This window comes from Limulus polyphemus, unplaced genomic scaffold, assembly GCF_000517525.1.
Source record: "Limulus polyphemus unplaced genomic scaffold, Limulus_polyphemus-2.1.2 Scaffold258, whole genome shotgun sequence".
NCBI lineage: Eukaryota > Metazoa > Arthropoda > Merostomata > Xiphosura > Limulidae > Limulus > Limulus polyphemus.
Genome location: NW_013665868.1, coordinates 147,862 through 167,566, shown reverse-complemented (window position 1 = coordinate 167,566; position 19,705 = coordinate 147,862). Strand labels below are relative to the sequence as shown.

Below are 19,705 nucleotides of genomic sequence, written 5' to 3'. Positions count from 1 at the left end.
AAAAACAAAAACAAATTGTTAATGAGCTTTAAATAAGGGGTTGCCTAGACTTTTGGCCGACCCTGTAGTACGTATAATGCTTTAAATGAGCTCAACCGTGTGTTTAACATTAATCTTCAGATATACAGTAACTTCAATAGGCTGGCAATGTATGTTGCATAGAATCCATCATGTGTGAGTCCATTCAGTCCATATTTTGTAGGAATGTTCATTATAAACTGGCATTTTACTTTGAGGTTAACCATTGTAGTAATTTTTTTATACTGATTTTACAATTATTTACTTTGTAAGTGTTGAAAAGTAAAGGTGAATGATTATTTACTGTTCCAACATTTTAGTTATCCTTCGTTCATGAAACAAGTCAGTTTCAGTTGTCATTTTATTCTACTTTTGTTTTCCCAGTAATCATACAGGCAACTTACACCTCATTAAGATTCTTTTATTTTCCTAGTAATCATACAGGCAACTTACACCTTGTTAAGATTCTTTTGTTTTCCTAGTAATCATACAGGCAACTTACACCTTGTTAAGATTTTTTCTTTTCTAAAAGTTAACAAGTGGTAAAAAGGGATTTAATATTTTTTAAATTCTGTGGTACTGTTACTTTCTTGAAAATTTACGTGTGGTCTGTGATGACTATACATTACAAAAGAAGCATTTTCAACAGAATTCAGGTTTGAAGTGTTTGTAAAGAGAGAGAAGATTTGATTTGATAAGCTTCTTAATGTTTTTACTGCATTACAGTTGCATGGCTAGATAGGAAGAGGGAGGTCTCTTATATTCTATAGTTAATAAGATTTGTTATCACTGTGCTTAATTGCCAAACATGTAATGTTACGTATAATTTTAAGTGCCATGTGTAATCATGAAACATAATATGAAAACATGGAAAATATTAAGAGGTGCAGACATCTTAGTTTTCATGTTATCTCTCATATAGGTATTGCTTTTAGTATTTTGTTGCTATTGTGGGTTATTGGTGATGTTTATAAAACCTACTTTTGTATTTTCATAAATTATTTAAATGTATATCACAAATGAGTGACATACATTTTAGGAAGAATTATGCTAGCATTATATTTTCTTTCAGATGTAGGAATCTGCTGGTACATAATCATTACATGACATATCATATCAGTACACACTTATTACATAACAATAACTTACAAGTTTCCTACTTGCATTTTGAGCAGTCATTTTCCCTAAATTTAACCTGCAGTGTATGATATAAATCAATAGTCCCATGATATTAGATGAATGTACAAAGTTTTATTGTTGATTGGTTTGTGATATACACATTTATGTTCTTCTGACTCGTTTTAATGACAATAAAAATTGGAAGTGGGGGAATAAATGTATCATATCTATAATTTTACATTTTCTGACATTTTGTAATTAGTTTGAGGGCACCAAAAATGATTTCACCTATGTCATTACGGTTCATGTTGCCACATCCGGTCATGGTTTATTTGCTGACCGTGCATACTGACAATAGCCCTGCAGTGTAGTTTCCACTTTCAAAGGCTGTAATGTCCAATGTACATTACACCTCCCTGTATAGTTTCTACAATCTATCTAGTGTATGAAAATAACAGTTTCCCAGCACTCGTTTCAAGAGTTTCATCATACAAAAATTCACAGGTACTGCATCTGACAATTTGACCAGTATATTTTCACAAGAAATGTCATGAATATCCATTTCATTCTCCGAGTGTACAACAGTTGAACAAATACTCTGTTCGTATCACTTCCAGATGGAGATCCTTCTTGATTATGTTGAGTATCGTTGTCTGAGAAATGTGGACTGCTATTGACACTGACATTTGTTTTTATACATTCTCACCTGTTACAAGAAGCTGTTGTACTATGCTTATCATGGCTGGGGTCCGACTTGTTGTATCTCATTCTGGATGGTCCAGATGCCCTGATTTGATTCCTGTTTTTCAATGACATTAAGTATTAGGAATATCCCATCTTGTAAATTCTAAATCCCTTACCTGAAAGCATCTTTATCATCTGAATTTATGAGATATTTTGTGCCAAAACGTGCTGTTACTTACTCTTCCCAAGTTGAGGCTCCAAAACCAATTTAATATAGCATACTCAACCCTATATATTTGTTTCTTTGTATAGTTTGTAAAAATAAGAGATAAAAAGTATTTTAATAGATGTTTTAAAGAATGAAGTGTTTCATTTAAAAACACAAATAGTTATACATGCCATAATTATTTGAAATATGTGAGAAATCACTAGTCTTGTTTTTGAGTTTTAATTATTTATTTATGTAGTAAAGCATCAAAAGAACTACCAAGTAAAGAGGGAGTGATCATTCCTGGGTCCCCAGGGACCTACCTGTTGCAAATCGGTGCCACAACTCTGATAGAAGTACGGAGAAGCTTTTTATAGAAGTAAGCACCCTGAACACAAGATGTCAGAAGTATTTGCATCTAACACTTCAGCATGGCCAATTGAATATGATTCTTACAAGTTAGGAGAAGTTATAGGTATGTATTTTTTAATGATGTGCTAGTATACATTTGATGTGGGCTGTAAATGTATTGTGACAAATTCTCTTCTGATGAAAATAATAAATTGTTAGAAATATAAAACCAAGGAAACAATTTCTCAATGAATCCATAACTCAATTGTAATTACTTCTAAGTAATAGAAGTTCAAATAGTGCAAATACATGTAAAACTTTAGTTCAAAACATTAACAATAAATTTCAGCTAAACCAAGATGAATGTAAAAGTTATACTGTGGAGATTCTTTCTTCAGGACTGATATACAAAAATTACAAGTGTACATGTAGACACAGATGGCTCTGCACATGTATTGCAGTATTAGTCACAATATAATACAGGTGTAGCATTCTTCATTTGAATCCGTCCATTTCAGTGATGTCAAGAGCAATCTTCTCTAGCACAAGTGGCCATCGTCAAACATTGAGTACAAGCTGGTTGTTTCCCAGCATTTCTCACAGGCAATACTCTAGAACTTAAGGACAACAAGGTCCTGTTGGTTCATCTAGGCCATCCCATTTACTAAATTAAACTCTAAAACTCAAAGCCAACCATTATCATTCAAATATTTATCAAACATTCCCTTAAATTTACTTTATCTATCATGTCTTAAGGCATAGGATTCCAAAAGCCAACCACCCTATTAGAAAAATAAACCTGTTTTAGCCAGATATTTTTCCTACACTTCCAAAATTTATATTTGGGTCCCCTAGTTCTAGTTAAATTTATTTGTAATGACATTGTCATTAACCAAGATTTTATCAGTATCTCTAGTAAGTTTATTTCAAGGGATGAGTCATAAATACCAGCTTTATTGCATTTTAGAATAAAACCAGTATCACAAAATCCAAACAGCAAATAAACCATCCAACTTGTATGTACCTTAAAAATGTAGACAGCTTGTATTTATAAAGTGTAACATAAAAGCTCAAGTCTCTTAAGAGATTTCTATTTTCATTTGTAGTATCAACTTGATGAAGAGTCAGAAATAAATCCTTCAAAGTTCAGTGTGTTCACAAGAATTACTTTTACTTGACATGAAGGATAAAAAGTAAACTAGCATGAAAAATTATAAATAAACCTGAAAAAAGTTCTCTAAATCAACATTTTTCAGAAAAAGCCATCTTGGTAACTATGGTTAACAAAACATACAACTGTAGAACTCTAAGTCAGAGTCACTAAATAAAGTACAGTAAGCAATGACATCCATCTGCTGTGGAACAATGTATTAAGTAGAGAATAGGTAACTGTTCAAAATGAAAATAGTTCAGTTTACCAGGAACTTCTTGCTGGATTAAAACTGCCTGTATGTGGCCTAGATAATGATGACAGTACTAATTGATAGACATTTGACATTATCATTGGTAGTAACTTCTCAGTGACAGCACATGTCAATTTGAAACATCAACCGGGAAATGTTTCTGTATTTCATCATTTATATCCTTATATATATTTTTAATTTACTACATTATTGATCATGTAAAATGGGTTCCAGTTACTTAATTAATCCAATTATTAATGTCAGTCTTAGTTCAGATGCATATAAAATGACAATATTCTTACTTAAAATAAAACTGGAAAAAAGTTTAAAACTTTTAAGTTTTGTATGTGAATCTGAAAAGGTACTACCTTAAAGGTTTGCACTATTAGTATATCTTTCACAATTTGTCATTTACTATATTAGCTTTCAATTTCCTGCATATAGAAGGATTCATTCTAATGAAAAAACACAGTAATAAATAACAAGTGCTCCATTTCACATGTTTTGCCGGACTTCTTAATACCTGTGTACCTGTGAAAGCCAATACACACAAATTCTATCCTTGCACAATGTATTAAGTGTACATCAAAAAGGAAGTGTCTTCCTTTAGATAATTTTAACATTATACAAAGTTTTCATCTGTAGTATTTTAACTAAAGTTTTAATATTTGTGAACAAAATCACACTAGACAATGCTTGTTTCATTTTTATTGCATTCCTCCTAATTTGTTCATCATGGATTTTAAATCAGATAAATTTAAATAAAATAAAAGTAGCATTTCAGATCTAGCTTATGTCTTCCATAATGTTTTGCCAGCTATCAGCACTGAAACTCATAAATATGTTTGCTTTTTTGATGAAGACATTGGGTTAACATTGTTTAAAGGAATAGGCTAAAGACTGAATAAAATACTTGTCTTTTTGATACATTAGAGGAAACGTTTAGAGATGCTTCATTACCATTTGGTATGTTTCCTTTTGAGAATTCTTACATTTAATGGGCAAATTTTAAGCACTGGAGGATAGAAGACATTTATAATGTCTTTAAATTTTTCAGTGACTTTATTATACTTACATCCTGCTTTTAAAGTTGTTGACTTTTAACTTCTTTCATATAAAGACCTAATTTAAATCTGTTGTTGGAATAACTATCTTACAGTAAGGACTAACTTAAACTCATTGTGATTGGTTGGATTGAATTCAGTTAATTAGGGTAAGGTCTTTAAAAAATGTGTTCAACTAGAATATGTTGTATGCCTACTTGCTTTATGAAAACTGAATGATTTGGCAGTCATTCACCACTTCATAGCAGTAGAATCTAGTAATTTGTTGAGGTTCAGATTTGTGAAATTTTCTCTCTGATCTGCTTATACTTGAATGCTTGAAGATTTCTACCAGGAAAGTATATTTTAGATTTTTATTTTTTACTGTAAGTAAAATCCAATTTATTTTAAGGAAGAACTTTACATTTATCTCAATGAAGGTGAAAGATAATCCAAATTTTACTTGTCATAAGACATTAGTATGTCATTTTTAAACACTCCATTCTTAATCTAGTCCCTTAGGGACTTTCAAGAATTAGAAGAGTATATAATAATAGTATTCCAACCATACTATATTTGTCATATCCATTACCAATGACGTGTGTTGCTCACTCCAGAGCTCTTTAGGTCAGCTGGGATACAACAAACACAGTAGAGGTTGGAACATGATTTATATAAGCCATTTGTGACTAAAATAGTTGTTAGGATGTGTACACCTTTTACAAGTTGGCAAAGAATTATTACAATTTTACTTGTTATAAGACATTAGTACTAGGCTTATTACATTTTTAAATACTACATTCTTAATCTAATGTCTTATGACAAGAAAAATTGTAATTATTCTTTGCTGGCTTGTTAAAGGACTGCACAACATAACAAGTTAAATCAAGTTGAAATAATTATAATAAAAAATAAACAATAATAGGTGTTAAAAATATATAATATTATGTTATTAATCCTTACCCTAATTCTGATTTGTAAATTACTCTAATAAAACTGATTATAATAATTACACTTCACCAACTTAATATAGTTCACATTATTACAGTTGTTTTTCATGCAATTGAGGATACAAGCAGTCTCAATCACTACCATGTTTGTTGTATCCTATCTGGCCTTATGAGCCTTCGTATTGGGCGAAAGGTCTCGTGGGTACTGGATATGGCATATATACTGTGATTGACATATTATTACATTTTTGTTTCTTTGTTTTCAGCTACAAGTTCTTAGAATTATATCTTATTGAAGTCAGTTCTCATATTTTACATCTTGGGTGTATTTTCAATGCATCCTTCATTCAGCTTTGTTCTCTTGTATTGTTTTTGGCATCAGATGATACTGTTGGATGATTGTTTATTATCTATGCTAAAGATCTGAAAATACAAAAAATTACCTTATTTAGGTATGGGAGCGACAGCAATTGTCCATAAAGCTGTTTGCATACCACGTACTGAAGAATGTGCCATAAAACGAATTAACCTTGAGAAATGGAATACCAGTATGGATGAGTTGGTGGTAAATATATTTACTTATTACTTACGTAGCAAACATTTTAAATATGTTACAGTTTCAGCACAATTATGTATTGTGTGGATGACATTTACATCAGATTTTTTTTCAAGATTGTTGGAAAACACTGATGTTGATACATTTAAATTACTGCTCTTAAATTATTTCAGCACAATGAAAATTTGTGTATTTGTTAAAAAGACACACCAAACATGTTGCAATTGTCTATAAAGATTTTAAAACAAAAATAATTAAGTTCACTCTTTAAAATAAATGCTCATAATAGTATTATTTACTTACTTGTAATGGAACTATAAGCATTAAAAGGATTTTAGGATGAAACAATTGTGACAAGAAACTGGAAAGATATTTCATGAAGCCTGCAACTACATACAGACTGTAAGATATGTAATTCTTTGTTATTCTCAAGTGCACTGATTTACCATACAGGCAAGAATAGTAACAGTAAATAACAGGAAGAATGGCTAGAAATATATCATGAAATTTAACAATTTTTCACTGAGTTTAAAAAAGTGATGAAACATAGTATAAAACAAAGTTCAAAATAACTTTTATTTGTATTCAAAATAAACCAGAGTTAATGAGTGCAGACACACACTGTTATGCACTGTGAGAGCTCTCAGTGTTCCAAACATATCTGACCAATTAAACTTGAAGGAATTCTGACTCTGACTGAAAGACAATATTATCTGTATACAAGACACAAAAACATAATTTATCCCAGAGCACTTGCTATTCACGTTACTTTTGGTCATTCCATAAGTGTAAATAAATAAGATGGAGAATAGTGCCTTCAGGTGCTATCAGACTTCTACATTGTGAACATTAGCATAGTACTACATAATTTTAAACCATTGACATTTTTATGAATGAGAGTGCAACAACATAAGGGGATTGACCTGTAACAGTAGCTAGCTAGAATACCTGCAAGCAAATTCTCCCTTGTGCATGTCCAAACACACATGTATGAACAAATTTGAAAACTTGAAATAAAAATGAAATGTTCACTTGTGTATACTAGAAAAGAAAAGTAACATCTGGTATGTTTCACATGCCAAAATTATACTACTATTTATACATACTTATGGCTGTACTGTACAAAAAAGTATATTTCTATGTTTATTGGAACAATTTGGTATTAGATTGAAAAAATGTACATTGTCTTCTGATATTAAAGAAAACAATTTATTAAGCCAAATGCATAGTCAGTATGAGTTTTATCATTATGGACAAGGCAACAGTGTATGATTGATTATGGACAAGGCAACAGTGTATGATGTAAAGACTTTATTTTGTTCACATAATCATTTGACTTTAATTTCCAGTTTTGCCTCTTAGAAGTATTTATAGTCAGTTACTTTTCTTCTACCTGGTAAGTATTGAAATAGATGGCTTTTGTACAGATATTACTACAGAAATTCAAGAGTGAACTCCATATATTAATTGCATGACAATGTTGAATACACAGTGTACCAAAGGATAAAAGTATCCATCAAAGTATTCAGTTTTCAGTTACAACTCTCTATTTCAATGTGATGTGTTGCTGTGTACTTGTAACTGATATCATAGTTTTTATAACTTATACTTAAAAGCTGTCAGAGATGTAATGATTGTTGGTCAGAAAAGTTGTAAGTAGACCCCAACTATAGCTCCTTATGATAATTTCTTATTGCACAATGCTCTCTTGCTACAACTAAAATTTTTCTTCTCTGATTTTTTTAATGTGATTTTAGATATTTCCATAATGAAACATTTGATTGTAATTATTTGGTGATTTTTACAGAGCTCATAAGATATAGAATATTTGTTTAGAAAACATGGCAATCAAACATCAAATCTACAATTTTATACTCATTTTGCAAACTTAATTATGGTTTCTGATGGTTAAAATCTACAGTTAACTCGTGAAAAAGTTTTAATTGTTAAATTCTTATCGTTCAGTACCTCTGTAAACTTTCAGTTTGAAATGACTTAGAGTCAGTTGCTAATGTTGTTTATTATGAATTAATGAGTATACCTTATAATATGAAGTCTTTTTAAGTTGTATTGTCTAAGATTTTCTGCATCAGTATTTCTGTCATCAATCTGGTTGAATACTGTTTCTGACTTAATTAATGTATACCCAGAGACAAAGGTGATGTTATGTTCCAAAATTTGTTACTTAAGATTTGATTTTGGAAAAATTACTCAAATGATATATGTCAAATCATTAAGCTCTAAAAATTGTTTCCTAGGATGGTATCATAAATATCGCATTAGTAACTGAATTTCAGTACAATGGTCTAAATTTGACATATAAGTGTAGGTTGAGATTTCTATCAATTTGTCATTATATACTTAAAATACAAACTATTTCTTTATTTTATTTTATAGTACACACATTTATGTGTGTGTGTGTGTGTATACATACATACATATATATATCATTAAGTACTTATTGAAACAAGAAAGTCAAAACTACAAAACTGAGTTACTTAAAAATTAAAAAAACAAATTATCCTACTTTGGCTCATGCTAACATAATTACAGTGATTTGACAAAGTAGAGATAAAAAAATTTTTATTTTAAGTTAACTAAGTTTTTGTAGTTTTGACTTTTTTGTTTCAATACTTTTTGTATCATTAAAACTTTCTATATTACTAAAGCTAGCTAGGTTATATATATATATATATATATCGATCCCAACTTGTTTTTATAAAATAAAATAAAAATTTTATTATACTTGTATAAATTACATTACCATGTGCATTTTAAAGCATAAATATAGATGCTTTTACACTTTTGTACTTCAGATGCAGTTACCTTAGATAAAGGTAATAAATGTATTAGATATTCTAAGTATATGTATTTTTAATTTATTTATATGTAACTATCCTTTTTCTTTACTTAGCATCATTTTAGAATGTATCTTAAATTGGAAGTAATTTTTTTAGAAATATAGATGTCTGTTTTTCTTTCAGAAAGAAATCCAAGCAATGAGTGCATGCCATCATGAAAATGTAGTGAGATATTACACTTCATTTGTTGTAAAGGAAGAACTGTGGTTGGTGATGAAACTATTAGCTGGAGGTATGTGTTTTAATTCAAAACCAGATCCATCAGCCCCTTTTTCTAGACTGGCCTCATGTATTAGACAATAATAAAATGTATAAGATGAAAATTAATGGCAAATGGTTATAAGTGAAGTGCTGACTAAAATACAGATATAGATGATAATTAAAATAAACAACAATTTCGGGTAACATCTGCTTTTAACATCTTAACTTAGCTCTAGCTCTAACGCCTGTATTATTCGTTTTTTTTTAACTTGTTATATTCCTGTAGTTACTGTAGAGTGAAGCATGAGATGATAAAAGTGAACGTTTCTTAGAGTAGCAGAGGTAGATTTTATTGTTTCTTTTAACAAATGATTTATTCAAAGTTTTGGGCCTAAGCTTTTCTTCAGGAAATGGCATTTGTTGTTTCACAAAGAAGATCTTTGGCCTGAAATGCTGAGATAAATAACCAACATTATCATCTGTTTAAGTTTTTTCTCTACTTAATCAATTACCTTTGATCAGTTCAATATGTATATATAATTTTTTTTTCTCTCTCTTATGTTGTCCTTTGTTGCTTTCAGCACTCGTATATTAGATATTTCACTTGTTACCTGCACGTACACATAGTTCACAATATAGAAATAGAATGGGTTGCTTAATTGCAGAAACATTTTACTCTTAAATAGAGTGAATAAAAATCTAACATTTTGTCACAGATTTATAATGTAAGATTGATTTTTTAGCCCAAAGTAATTACTTAAATTTTAAACTGTGTCCAACATCTTTTCAATAGTTACTTTCTGTGCTGAAAAATATACTTATGATAAATACCAAAGATGATTAAAAATGTTATGATTTTGTTGTTTTTTGATGTTTAAAAATTGAAGTATCATCCCTTGTGAATCATATCTAGTACAATGCCAACAGAAAAAATAGCATAATATTGAGAAATAATTAAAGCTTTTAGGTATTTGGCTTTTTTAAAAGTCATATATCTATTACTGTTTATATTTTACCAGAATAGGCTGTTGCTGTGTTAAAGTGTGTATTTAAAATTTTCAGTTCACATTGTGCATCTAATACTGTGTGTATCTGTCTGTCTTGTCTCTCTCTTGGTCATGCAATGTTATCATAGCAACTTATTTCGTAAGTTAAGTAGTTTGACTTCCTGCAATTAGAAGCAAGTAGTCTACGATTGATCAAAAATTAAAGATATATTTGGACTAAAATGTACAAAAAAATTGTACCTTTTTTGAAGCTTGAAAATGTATTTATGTTAAATCATCGAGTTATGCCAGAAAGGAAGTAAATATGCTTTAGTAGACATTTTATACAACATATTAAAAGCTTATCAAAGTTTTAAAAAGGTCTAACATTAGGTTGTACAATAATGTTAGAAGATTATTTATTGATAGTGTTAAGTTTGGTAAGGTTTAGCCCTAACTCAACTAAAGCAAAACGTACACAAGTTACAGTGTAAATTTATCTCTTTATCGAATACAGGCCATACTTAATGAGAGCTTAACTGATGTTAGGACTAAGACAAGTGGACTTATAGATCTCAGTATCTGCAATCAGAATTTTTTTTATATTACTCTAGAAATCCTGTATTTAAAGAAGTACTGTTGCAATAAAGATACTAATTTGGCTACAAATGTTTTGCGGGTCTTTGTTAGTTGTTCAATAATGCATGCCTTTCCACATGTGCCTTTACTTTATATTGGTTTGTGTAAGTTACTCTGTAGGACAACAAGTGTCAGAATAATTTCATCCATTGATTTTTATATAAATTTACTTACTAGAAATTTAATATTCATGTTCAGAGTTACATTTATGTACAGACAAAATTTATTATTGTCATAAAGGTATTTCAGTGTCTTGCTATTCTGTTGATATTTCTCAACTGTAAAAAAACAAAAAATAAACATTATTATTTTGGTTTATTTCAAGTTAAAAAGCTTTTTGAAGATATATATGTAATTTTAAATCTGAAACTTACACTTTTAACAAAAATAAAAATATTTTGCTTATTTTCATATAATACAGATAATGAATAAAAAACTTTTCTACTTTAAAATTACTTTTAGAGGGAAAAAACAGTAACTTTTCTAAATAGAACTTTCCTTAGTTTTCTCAAATCTTGAAAGAATTCAGAAATTTAAAAAACAAAAATGTTGGATTGTTATATTCATGTGTAAGTAATTATCAAAAGCTTCTGTAATTAGTATAGTTAATATCTTATACTGGTCTAACTAAGACAAAAATATGAAATCTTATAGTCTAAGTGTTTTTGAAAGATAAGCCTTTCTTCATCAGGAGCAATTGCCCGTAATGAGGAAAGGTCCATCTTTCAACTGATTTTTTTAAAATATGTTTTTTTCCAACAACCTGATCTGGTCTAACTAGGAGGATGCAGTGTCTTAAAACAAAAACTTAGAATGATGAGAATACATGTTTTTTCTAGCACTCTGAACCGGTCTAACTAGGAGGATGCAGTGTCTTAAAACAAAAACTTAGAATGATGAGAATGTATGTTTTTTCTAGCATCCTGAACTTGTCTAACTAGGAGGATGCAGTGTCTTAAAACAAAAACTTAGAATGATGAGAATGCATGTTTTTCTAGCATCCTGAACTGGTCTAACTAGGAAGATGCAATGTCTTAAAACAAAAACTTAGAATGATGAGAATGCATGTTTTTTCTAGCATCCTGAACTGGTCTAACTAGGAAGATGCAATGCCTTAAAGCAGAAACTTAGAATGATGAGAATGCATTGGTCCTGTATAAGTGGTATTTCATCAATATTTTAAAGAAGGCTTACATTTAGAAAAAAAGGTTTGATAGATATTTATGAGGGAAGATATACTTCACCTAATTTTTAGTTGGATACAATTTTTAGCTTAACAGATCTTCTTTTCATTTTGCAATTAATTTATATACAGTACCAAAATGAGTCGAATATATAGAAATTAAATGCTAGAACTATGAGGAAATCTGAAGAAAGTGAATAATGCATTTTTAATTTAAATCCTCAATTATTTTTTAAGGTTCATTACTGGATATAATCAAACACAAAATGAAGACTGAAGATTGTAAGCATGGTGTATTTGATGAAGCTACAATAGCAACTGTTTTGAAAGAGGTTTTGAAAGGTTTGGAATATTTCCACAACAATGGGCAGATTCACAGGTGAGAGAGCATTGAATCTCTTAAATTGTTATGCCAGTGTTGTATTTTAATTGTAAACTGTATAAAAAATTAAAGTAATACAAGATTAAAAAGGACTCCAGACTGCAACTCCAATGCAACTTGAAAATTGTTTGGACAACTAATGTTTTTAGATTAAGCACTGTTGTGCCTAACCCAACAAAAATTCCCCTCTCCTTTTAAAAGTACATCTGATAACAACAACAACAAGCAAGTCCATGATCTTCCTTTTTTTTAATTTTTACTATTTTCCATGTGTCGATATGTATAAATATGTTATGATGTCATTGCTGGCCACAAAGTTCACGTAATGACTTTCAACCTACAAAGTTGGTCTGACTGAATTCAAATGAATTAACTTAGAGTATTAAAGAGAAAATAAGATCACTGTAATATGCCAGTTTACTTGTACAGCAGAAGTGAAGATGACCAATACATCAGTCGTAGTACTAGGCTTCGCTATATGAAAATAGGAATGAATGAACTGAGATGCAATAAAATACAAAAAACAACAATATGACCTGAAATAATTTTGCAAGTTTTGGTCATGAAAATTATGACAACCTTATAACCTGTGTTGAAAGTGTTTGTTGCCCATTTGTGCTGAATATGTTCTCGAGTAAAATCTTTTTGGAATGCATTCAGTGACGTAACTGCTTTGTTTGTTGTGTTCTATTTGACACTACCAGTGTTTCTCCAGTTTTTGATAAGGTAATAAATAATGCTGTTGTGAGAATGGATACTTTTTTCATACCTTTTATGTGTTTCTGAGTTTTTATTCAAGTCTTCACAATAAACAGTTTTGAAGTACAGTTAGATGCAAAATATACTACTTGCTTTACATCCATATATTTCAAAGCCAATACACAGTCTTGCAGACTTAACATGAGTTGATGGGAGAAGGGAGGGAGGGAATATGTGCAAGGTGGATACATTAATGAACAACAGACCCAAAATCTACATTAACGTACTGTTTACAGAACATGCAAAAAATAATAATTTTCCAGGTGATTTTCATAGCTTCTGCCTTTTGTGTAATCTGATTTGAAACTGTTTTGTTTGTGTCTGAAGCAAAGCTGTTATTAGTTAAGTCAGTGTTAGGCAGCAAACAAGTGAGTATGAACATTAAGTTTCTGTTTAGTATCATTTTAGTGTTATAACAATTTTCTTATATTTTAAGCAGTTGAACATAGAAGCAATCACCTTACTCTAAATCTAGTTGTTGGTTGTGCTTCTTAGGGGGAAAACTTTGTCTGGAGTCCTGTTAATGTTGTATGTAAAGTTTTATAGCTACTAACACAGAGCTAATATGAGAAGTGGATTGTAGTTCACAAATGGCTTAATATTTAACTGTCCTAAAAAAATCCAAAGTATTTGTTTGTCTAGTGCAAGTTAACAAAATGAAAACAATTTTCTGGACATTCCAAAATTTTTAAATCTAAACAAACTTCAAAAAAAAGAAGATCAAGAAAGAAAGAGAGAGGGATAAAAAGGAATAAGAAAAAACTTACCTTTTTTTTGTGTGAAACTTTGTTTCTTTTCTGGGAAAATTAAAAGTCTACACTGTAATTCCTTTATTATATTTCAGCCTCTACAAAATTATTTTATACTTATAATGGCATCTTTGCTATTATTTGGGTTTGAACATTTTAAAATTTATAAATAAATTTAATAACAATGACCAGATTGTAAAGAAGAATCTCTTATTGTTTGTAACAAACTTGTAGAATATTATTTTACCATCTTTGATAAAGGTATGAACACATACTTAATTTCTAATCAATGCACCGTTAGTATTTAGAATATTTCTGTTTAATGGCTCAGATTGTTATAGTAGCACTAATCTATATGTAATGTACCAGAATAGTAATATATATATATTGTTCTTAAAAATGTAATATTTTGCTTTCAGGGATATCAAAGCTGGAAATATATTGTTAGGTAGTGATGGGTCTGTTCAAATAGCTGGTAAGTTTTTTATGACCCATTTTATTTTTAAAACATGCATGCATACATATATAAGTATAATTTTGCAATAATCATAAATATAGGACTAGTTACTTCTGTACTAACATGACAGACTCATGGAAATGAAAAAACATGTTGGTATATCAAATTAAAAGAAAATTCTAGTATTTGCAAAAGGTGGACCAGACAATCTGATATACTTGATTCAGATAGATTTACTACATAGTAAGCCTTTTTGTTTTGCTTTTGAATAGCTCTTTTCAGTGAATTTGGGACGGCATCTTGCACTTCTACATGTTCTATTAAGTTATACCTCAATATAGTTAAGGTATTTTCTGCACCCTGTTTTATGTTTCCATGATAAAACCAACTTCAAAACAATGACCAAATTTTTTATCTTTGAATAAAGAAAAATTCAGGTCAAATGTAGCATTTCTGTGTGACCTAGTTAAAGGTGATTTTAATTTTCAGTTTTTCAAGACATTTAAAAAGATAAGATATTAAGAAAACACTTACAAAGCTTATTTCTTACTAATGTTAAAAATGAATAAAACCTAATTATTAACACTGGGGCTTCAATTTTACCACTACTGATATGGCTTAATTTCTTACTTTCTAATAAATAATTGGTCTTTATCTAATTTTATCTGTTTTCTGACTATATTTTGATCTGTGACATGCAGTTCACAGATGATTTTGTGTCAGATTTTCTGACTTAAAGCCAAATAAATAAAACTTTCTGCTGTTTAACATTTTTAATTAAACTTAATTTACTAAGTTTAGTTTTAAATTTTATTAAAATGCTTAAATATTCATTAAAGTTTTTGTTCTCACCAATCCTTTGTTCTTTTTATTATATATTTTTTCCATATTAATAAGCTAAAGGAGAATGTAGAGAAACATTTCCCTCTACCATATATTAGCTTGCTTTGGCACCTCTGTTTTGTTACTTTAACTTCATTAGTTTTTTTTACTCCAAGTTCTGGTACTTACTCTTAGCTCTTATATAGGTATTCATTCTTCTTTACATGGCTATCTTTTCAAGGTAATTTTGAAGGAATATGTGATTTTTTTATTAATCGTGAGTATCTCTGTCATTCACTTAGTGCAGCTATTAAGAAAGTTCATGCATTTTTTCTAAAATGATGTATAATGATGAAAGTAAGAACAATGCTTTAAATATGTATTATAAAATAAATAATATACTCAAAAACTTTTAATGCTTGTAAAAGAAACACCAACTACAAAAATGTTTATAAAATTATTCTGATAAACTGTCTTTTTCTTGATCCTTTGATTAGTATTCTATTATTCTCTTAGATTTTTAATAGTTATAATCCTTATGACAAGTTAAAATGACAATCTACACATGAGAATGTTGTTTACAATGTTCAAGTAGACAATAAATATTAACAAAATGAGTTTCTCTAGTTGATTGCTATGAAGAGAGAAATATAGCTGATTTATCATCTTTTTATTAAAGTTGTACATGTATAATGTAACGTATTGCTGAGACTATTATTATTTTGTTACAATTAGATATTGTTACCTGTAGTTATTGAAAATAAATGAATTGCTGTTTTGTTTTTAATTGGTTCAAGTAAGTTGATTTATGTACACCATATCTACAAATGCTTTTACAAGTTTTAAAATATAATAACGTTGAAAGAAAGATAAAGACGTGGTAAAGTATATGTTGGTCTATAAACCATGAAGTTTTACTACATCTTACAAGTCGAAACCTTAATTATAAATCAAAGATTTTTTTAAATGTTGTTCAGGAAAACACTGATCATTGGGCAGTATGTAGAACTTAAGCCTGTTGTTCTCATGCAATGTTAGTTTTGACATATTGCACAATGCAATTATGCAGTGGTAAGCAGTTCAAAGACAAAAGATCTGTGTGTCCTAAGAAGAGTACTGATTGGGTTAGTAAAGGCACTTTTGTCTCAGTAACTAAATCATTGAACTCATGCTTGGAAATCTTTTTCTTCCTACATGTGGAAGCTGATGGTGTTATTGGCACAGCATTTATTTCTTCCAGGAAGAAAGAACACCAACCCATTTTGTGTTTGTGAAGCACAGAATATTGTCTTAGCAATTTGCTGGATTCATCATGCAGGATACCCCACTGCTTAGTTCTTGTTAAGGTGATCCAGCAAGTGTGAAACATAAGACCCTCATCTTGTTATGAATGAAGCCATGTCAAACCCTTGTATGTTTTCTTTGTTTTTTAGACAACGTCCTTCACACACCCTCATCTAAACTAGTGGGGGAAAAACCTTCAGACACCAATCTCTCACCTGCTATAAACCACAACTGTCTATCTGGGTGGTTCCTGTTCTGTTCATTCACTTAAGAAATTGATTCAGTAATTTATACAGACCATGTATCACAAGTAGATTAATTCTTATTAGACGGAGTTTAATTAAATTCCTGTAATGATCTGCTTAGTGTTAAATGAATAATTTTAAACATGTTTGTATTAGTTTACCCAATGATAAGTTTGTTTGGTAAAATAATGTATTTCAAATAAAAGTATGATTAAGTAAAAGTAAAATTAAGTTGAAAGTCATAGTATTGTTAAAAAAAAACGATTACAGCTTAATAATAAGCATGTTTTACCATAATGTAAAGCTCATATTGACCAAATTTCGGTACGTCTACAGTTGATTATTTATCTTTGTTAGTGATGGTGCTTTCAGCAAGATTATACATGCAAAAAAATAGAAAATAAAACACACTGCCAAGTTATCTTGATTCTACTGATTGCACGCACTGTTTTTTTGGTATATAGTGCTTTAATAGCTAAATAAATATTTTTTTAAGTCTTATAAAATTTGCCATAATTACTGTATTACCATTGAGGTATGATCAGATTGTTTAAGTATTTCATAGTAGATCTTTTGTTAACTTGTGTCAAAGCAAGAAATGTAACCCAAATCAAGTTAACTAAAGAATTTCATAGCTTCTGGATTCTCAATAAGTAAGAAAGAAACAACATGTTTTACATCTTAATGGTTACTACTTTGAAGTTTTTAGAATCAGATGTGACAGTTTACATTATTGAAACAATATATGGTTAATCCACATTTGGACTAAAACACTTGAAATGTAGGTTATCTCATCTGCAACCACAGTGGGTCTGGTTATTACTGAGAAAATACACAACTTAAGATACAGAGTATCAGTTGTACCTCATAAAATTTTTTTTATCTAGCTTTAAAGGACACAAATCTCATTAATACAGGAAAATAGAATGTCTACTTAAAACAATAACTGTACAGCATATAATGTTACATGGATTAAGTGCCTCCTGGACCCCAAATATTATTTCCCTACTATTTGGAAGACTTAGTTGTAATATTATAGTTGCAGTTAGTTTGAGAAAAATTGTATTTTATTGTATGTTTTCATTAGTGTTACTTTATATGAAATTGCTTGTGGAATATTTTTCTACATTTAAGTTTTCACATGTGTTAATACATTCATTTTCAGATTTTGGTGTTAGTTCCTGGTTAGCCACTGGTGGTGATCTGTCCCGTCAAAAGTCTCGACACACCTTTGTTGGTACACCATGCTGGATGGCACCAGAAGTAATGGAACAGGTCAGTATATATTTTAATGATAAAGACATTACGATAACTTATATTTTGTAAGTGTATTTTACTTGCTTGGTTTATAGTATTTGCATTCCAGTAAAACTGTAAATCACATTGACCTTACTAGAGTTAGTCAAGAGAGAGCTGTAAAAATTATATTTGTTTACAAGGCCAAATCATAGTTGAAAAATAATTCATAATACTATGATTAATTCTAAAATATAATACCCGTGCCTTTACCAATGTAGAAGTAGAGTAATTTACCACAGCTTAACATTAACACATTTACTTTTATAAAAATCTTAATCCATGTAGTTCTAGAAGAAAATGTAGTTATGAATTTAATTTCATTGGCATTCAACAAATCAACAACATACATGATGCATTTTTTCACATATTCTGGTATGTGTGCTTGGATATTACAATCGTAAAATTTACTATTCTAAGATGATCAGTGTCTTCACAAAATTCCTTTAAAAGTTTAATGTGTTCTTCTTTATGAACAACATGTGCTTGTAATCATCCACTTTCATTTTATTTATACTTGTGGTTATTCATGTTTACTTTTTTTTTAAATAATTCATAGAAGAGCTTAACCCAATCGCTACAGGTCACGGGTGAAAGTCCATGTCATATCGTGTTTGTTGACTCATATTCAAAATTTTATTGAACTACTATTTTATGAATGTCAATAAGTGTGGTATCAAATTTTAGATTATAATTCAAATTTTAGTATGATCTATTAGTTAATTTCATAATTTAAAAGTAAATATTAAAAAAGAAATCCTACATTTCGATTTTTGTGTATCACGTGGTATGTTGAATGTAGCATTGATGTTTTTAATGTCCAAATATAGAGTCTGTAGTTTCTTATGAATTAGGAACTTAAGTTACCAATATTGACAAGCTAGAATCTAAAATAAGAACCTCCTATCTCTTCTATTTGCAGAGATATCGCTACATTTACTGAATCAAACACAGTGGCCCCACCCACCTCTTTCTATTTTTGAAAATGCTTATGTACATCTACTTCTGTCTACAATGTGTGAATAGCCATTTGAAAGCTCAGAATGGTGGACATTCTGAGCCTTTCCAAAGTACTTACATGGGAAACCTTTTCTTTTACATGGCAGATAAGGTAGTCTTTAGTGAGCTCAAAATTTCATATCTTTTAGACCCAAATACAGCTTAGTTACTTAGCTTGATAAATTATCGTGGAATTCTATGATATTGATATAGTACTTTATGATTTTTGGTTATTTCAAAATGTATGTATATAAAACCTAAAACAATTCGATAAGGCTTAGCAACCTACGGCAAGCAGCAAATGAGTTCAAAGTTCATAACTAGAAGAGATAATTATTTTCTATAGTTCTTTATTTACTGTTCTATGTTTTAAGAAAAATGACTGAAATTTATGAATTTATTTTAAATAGTAATAATATATTAAAACTGAAATGTGACTGTATTTTACAAAATACTAGTCCACTAAAACACAGCCAAGACAGGTCACTTTGTAAAGGCCAGTTTTATATT

General features: G+C 29.6%; 1 protein-coding gene across 8 annotated transcripts in view; it reads left to right on the top strand.

Annotated features, from left to right (window-relative positions):
* Positions 1-19,705, top strand: part of LOC106478877 (serine/threonine-protein kinase OSR1-like) — a 124,924-nt gene that overhangs the window by 64,933 nt on the left and 40,286 nt on the right. For 7 of the 8 annotated variants that reach the window (XM_022382565.1, XM_022382563.1, XM_022382569.1 and 4 more), the window contains exons 2-7: positions 2,289-2,504; positions 6,229-6,341; positions 9,317-9,425; positions 12,440-12,581; positions 14,512-14,567; positions 18,066-18,175. In XM_022382565.1, the coding sequence (XP_022238273.1) occupies positions 2,429-2,504; positions 6,229-6,341; positions 9,317-9,425; positions 12,440-12,581; positions 14,512-14,567; positions 18,066-18,175 (606 nt within the window). In that variant the 5' untranslated portion in view covers positions 2,289-2,428. Of the gene's footprint in view, positions 1-2,288; positions 2,505-5,108; positions 5,182-6,228; positions 6,342-9,316; positions 9,426-12,439; positions 12,582-14,511; positions 14,568-18,065; positions 18,176-19,705 lie in introns of those variants that run through there. The other variant, XM_022382568.1, reaches the window with a different exon arrangement.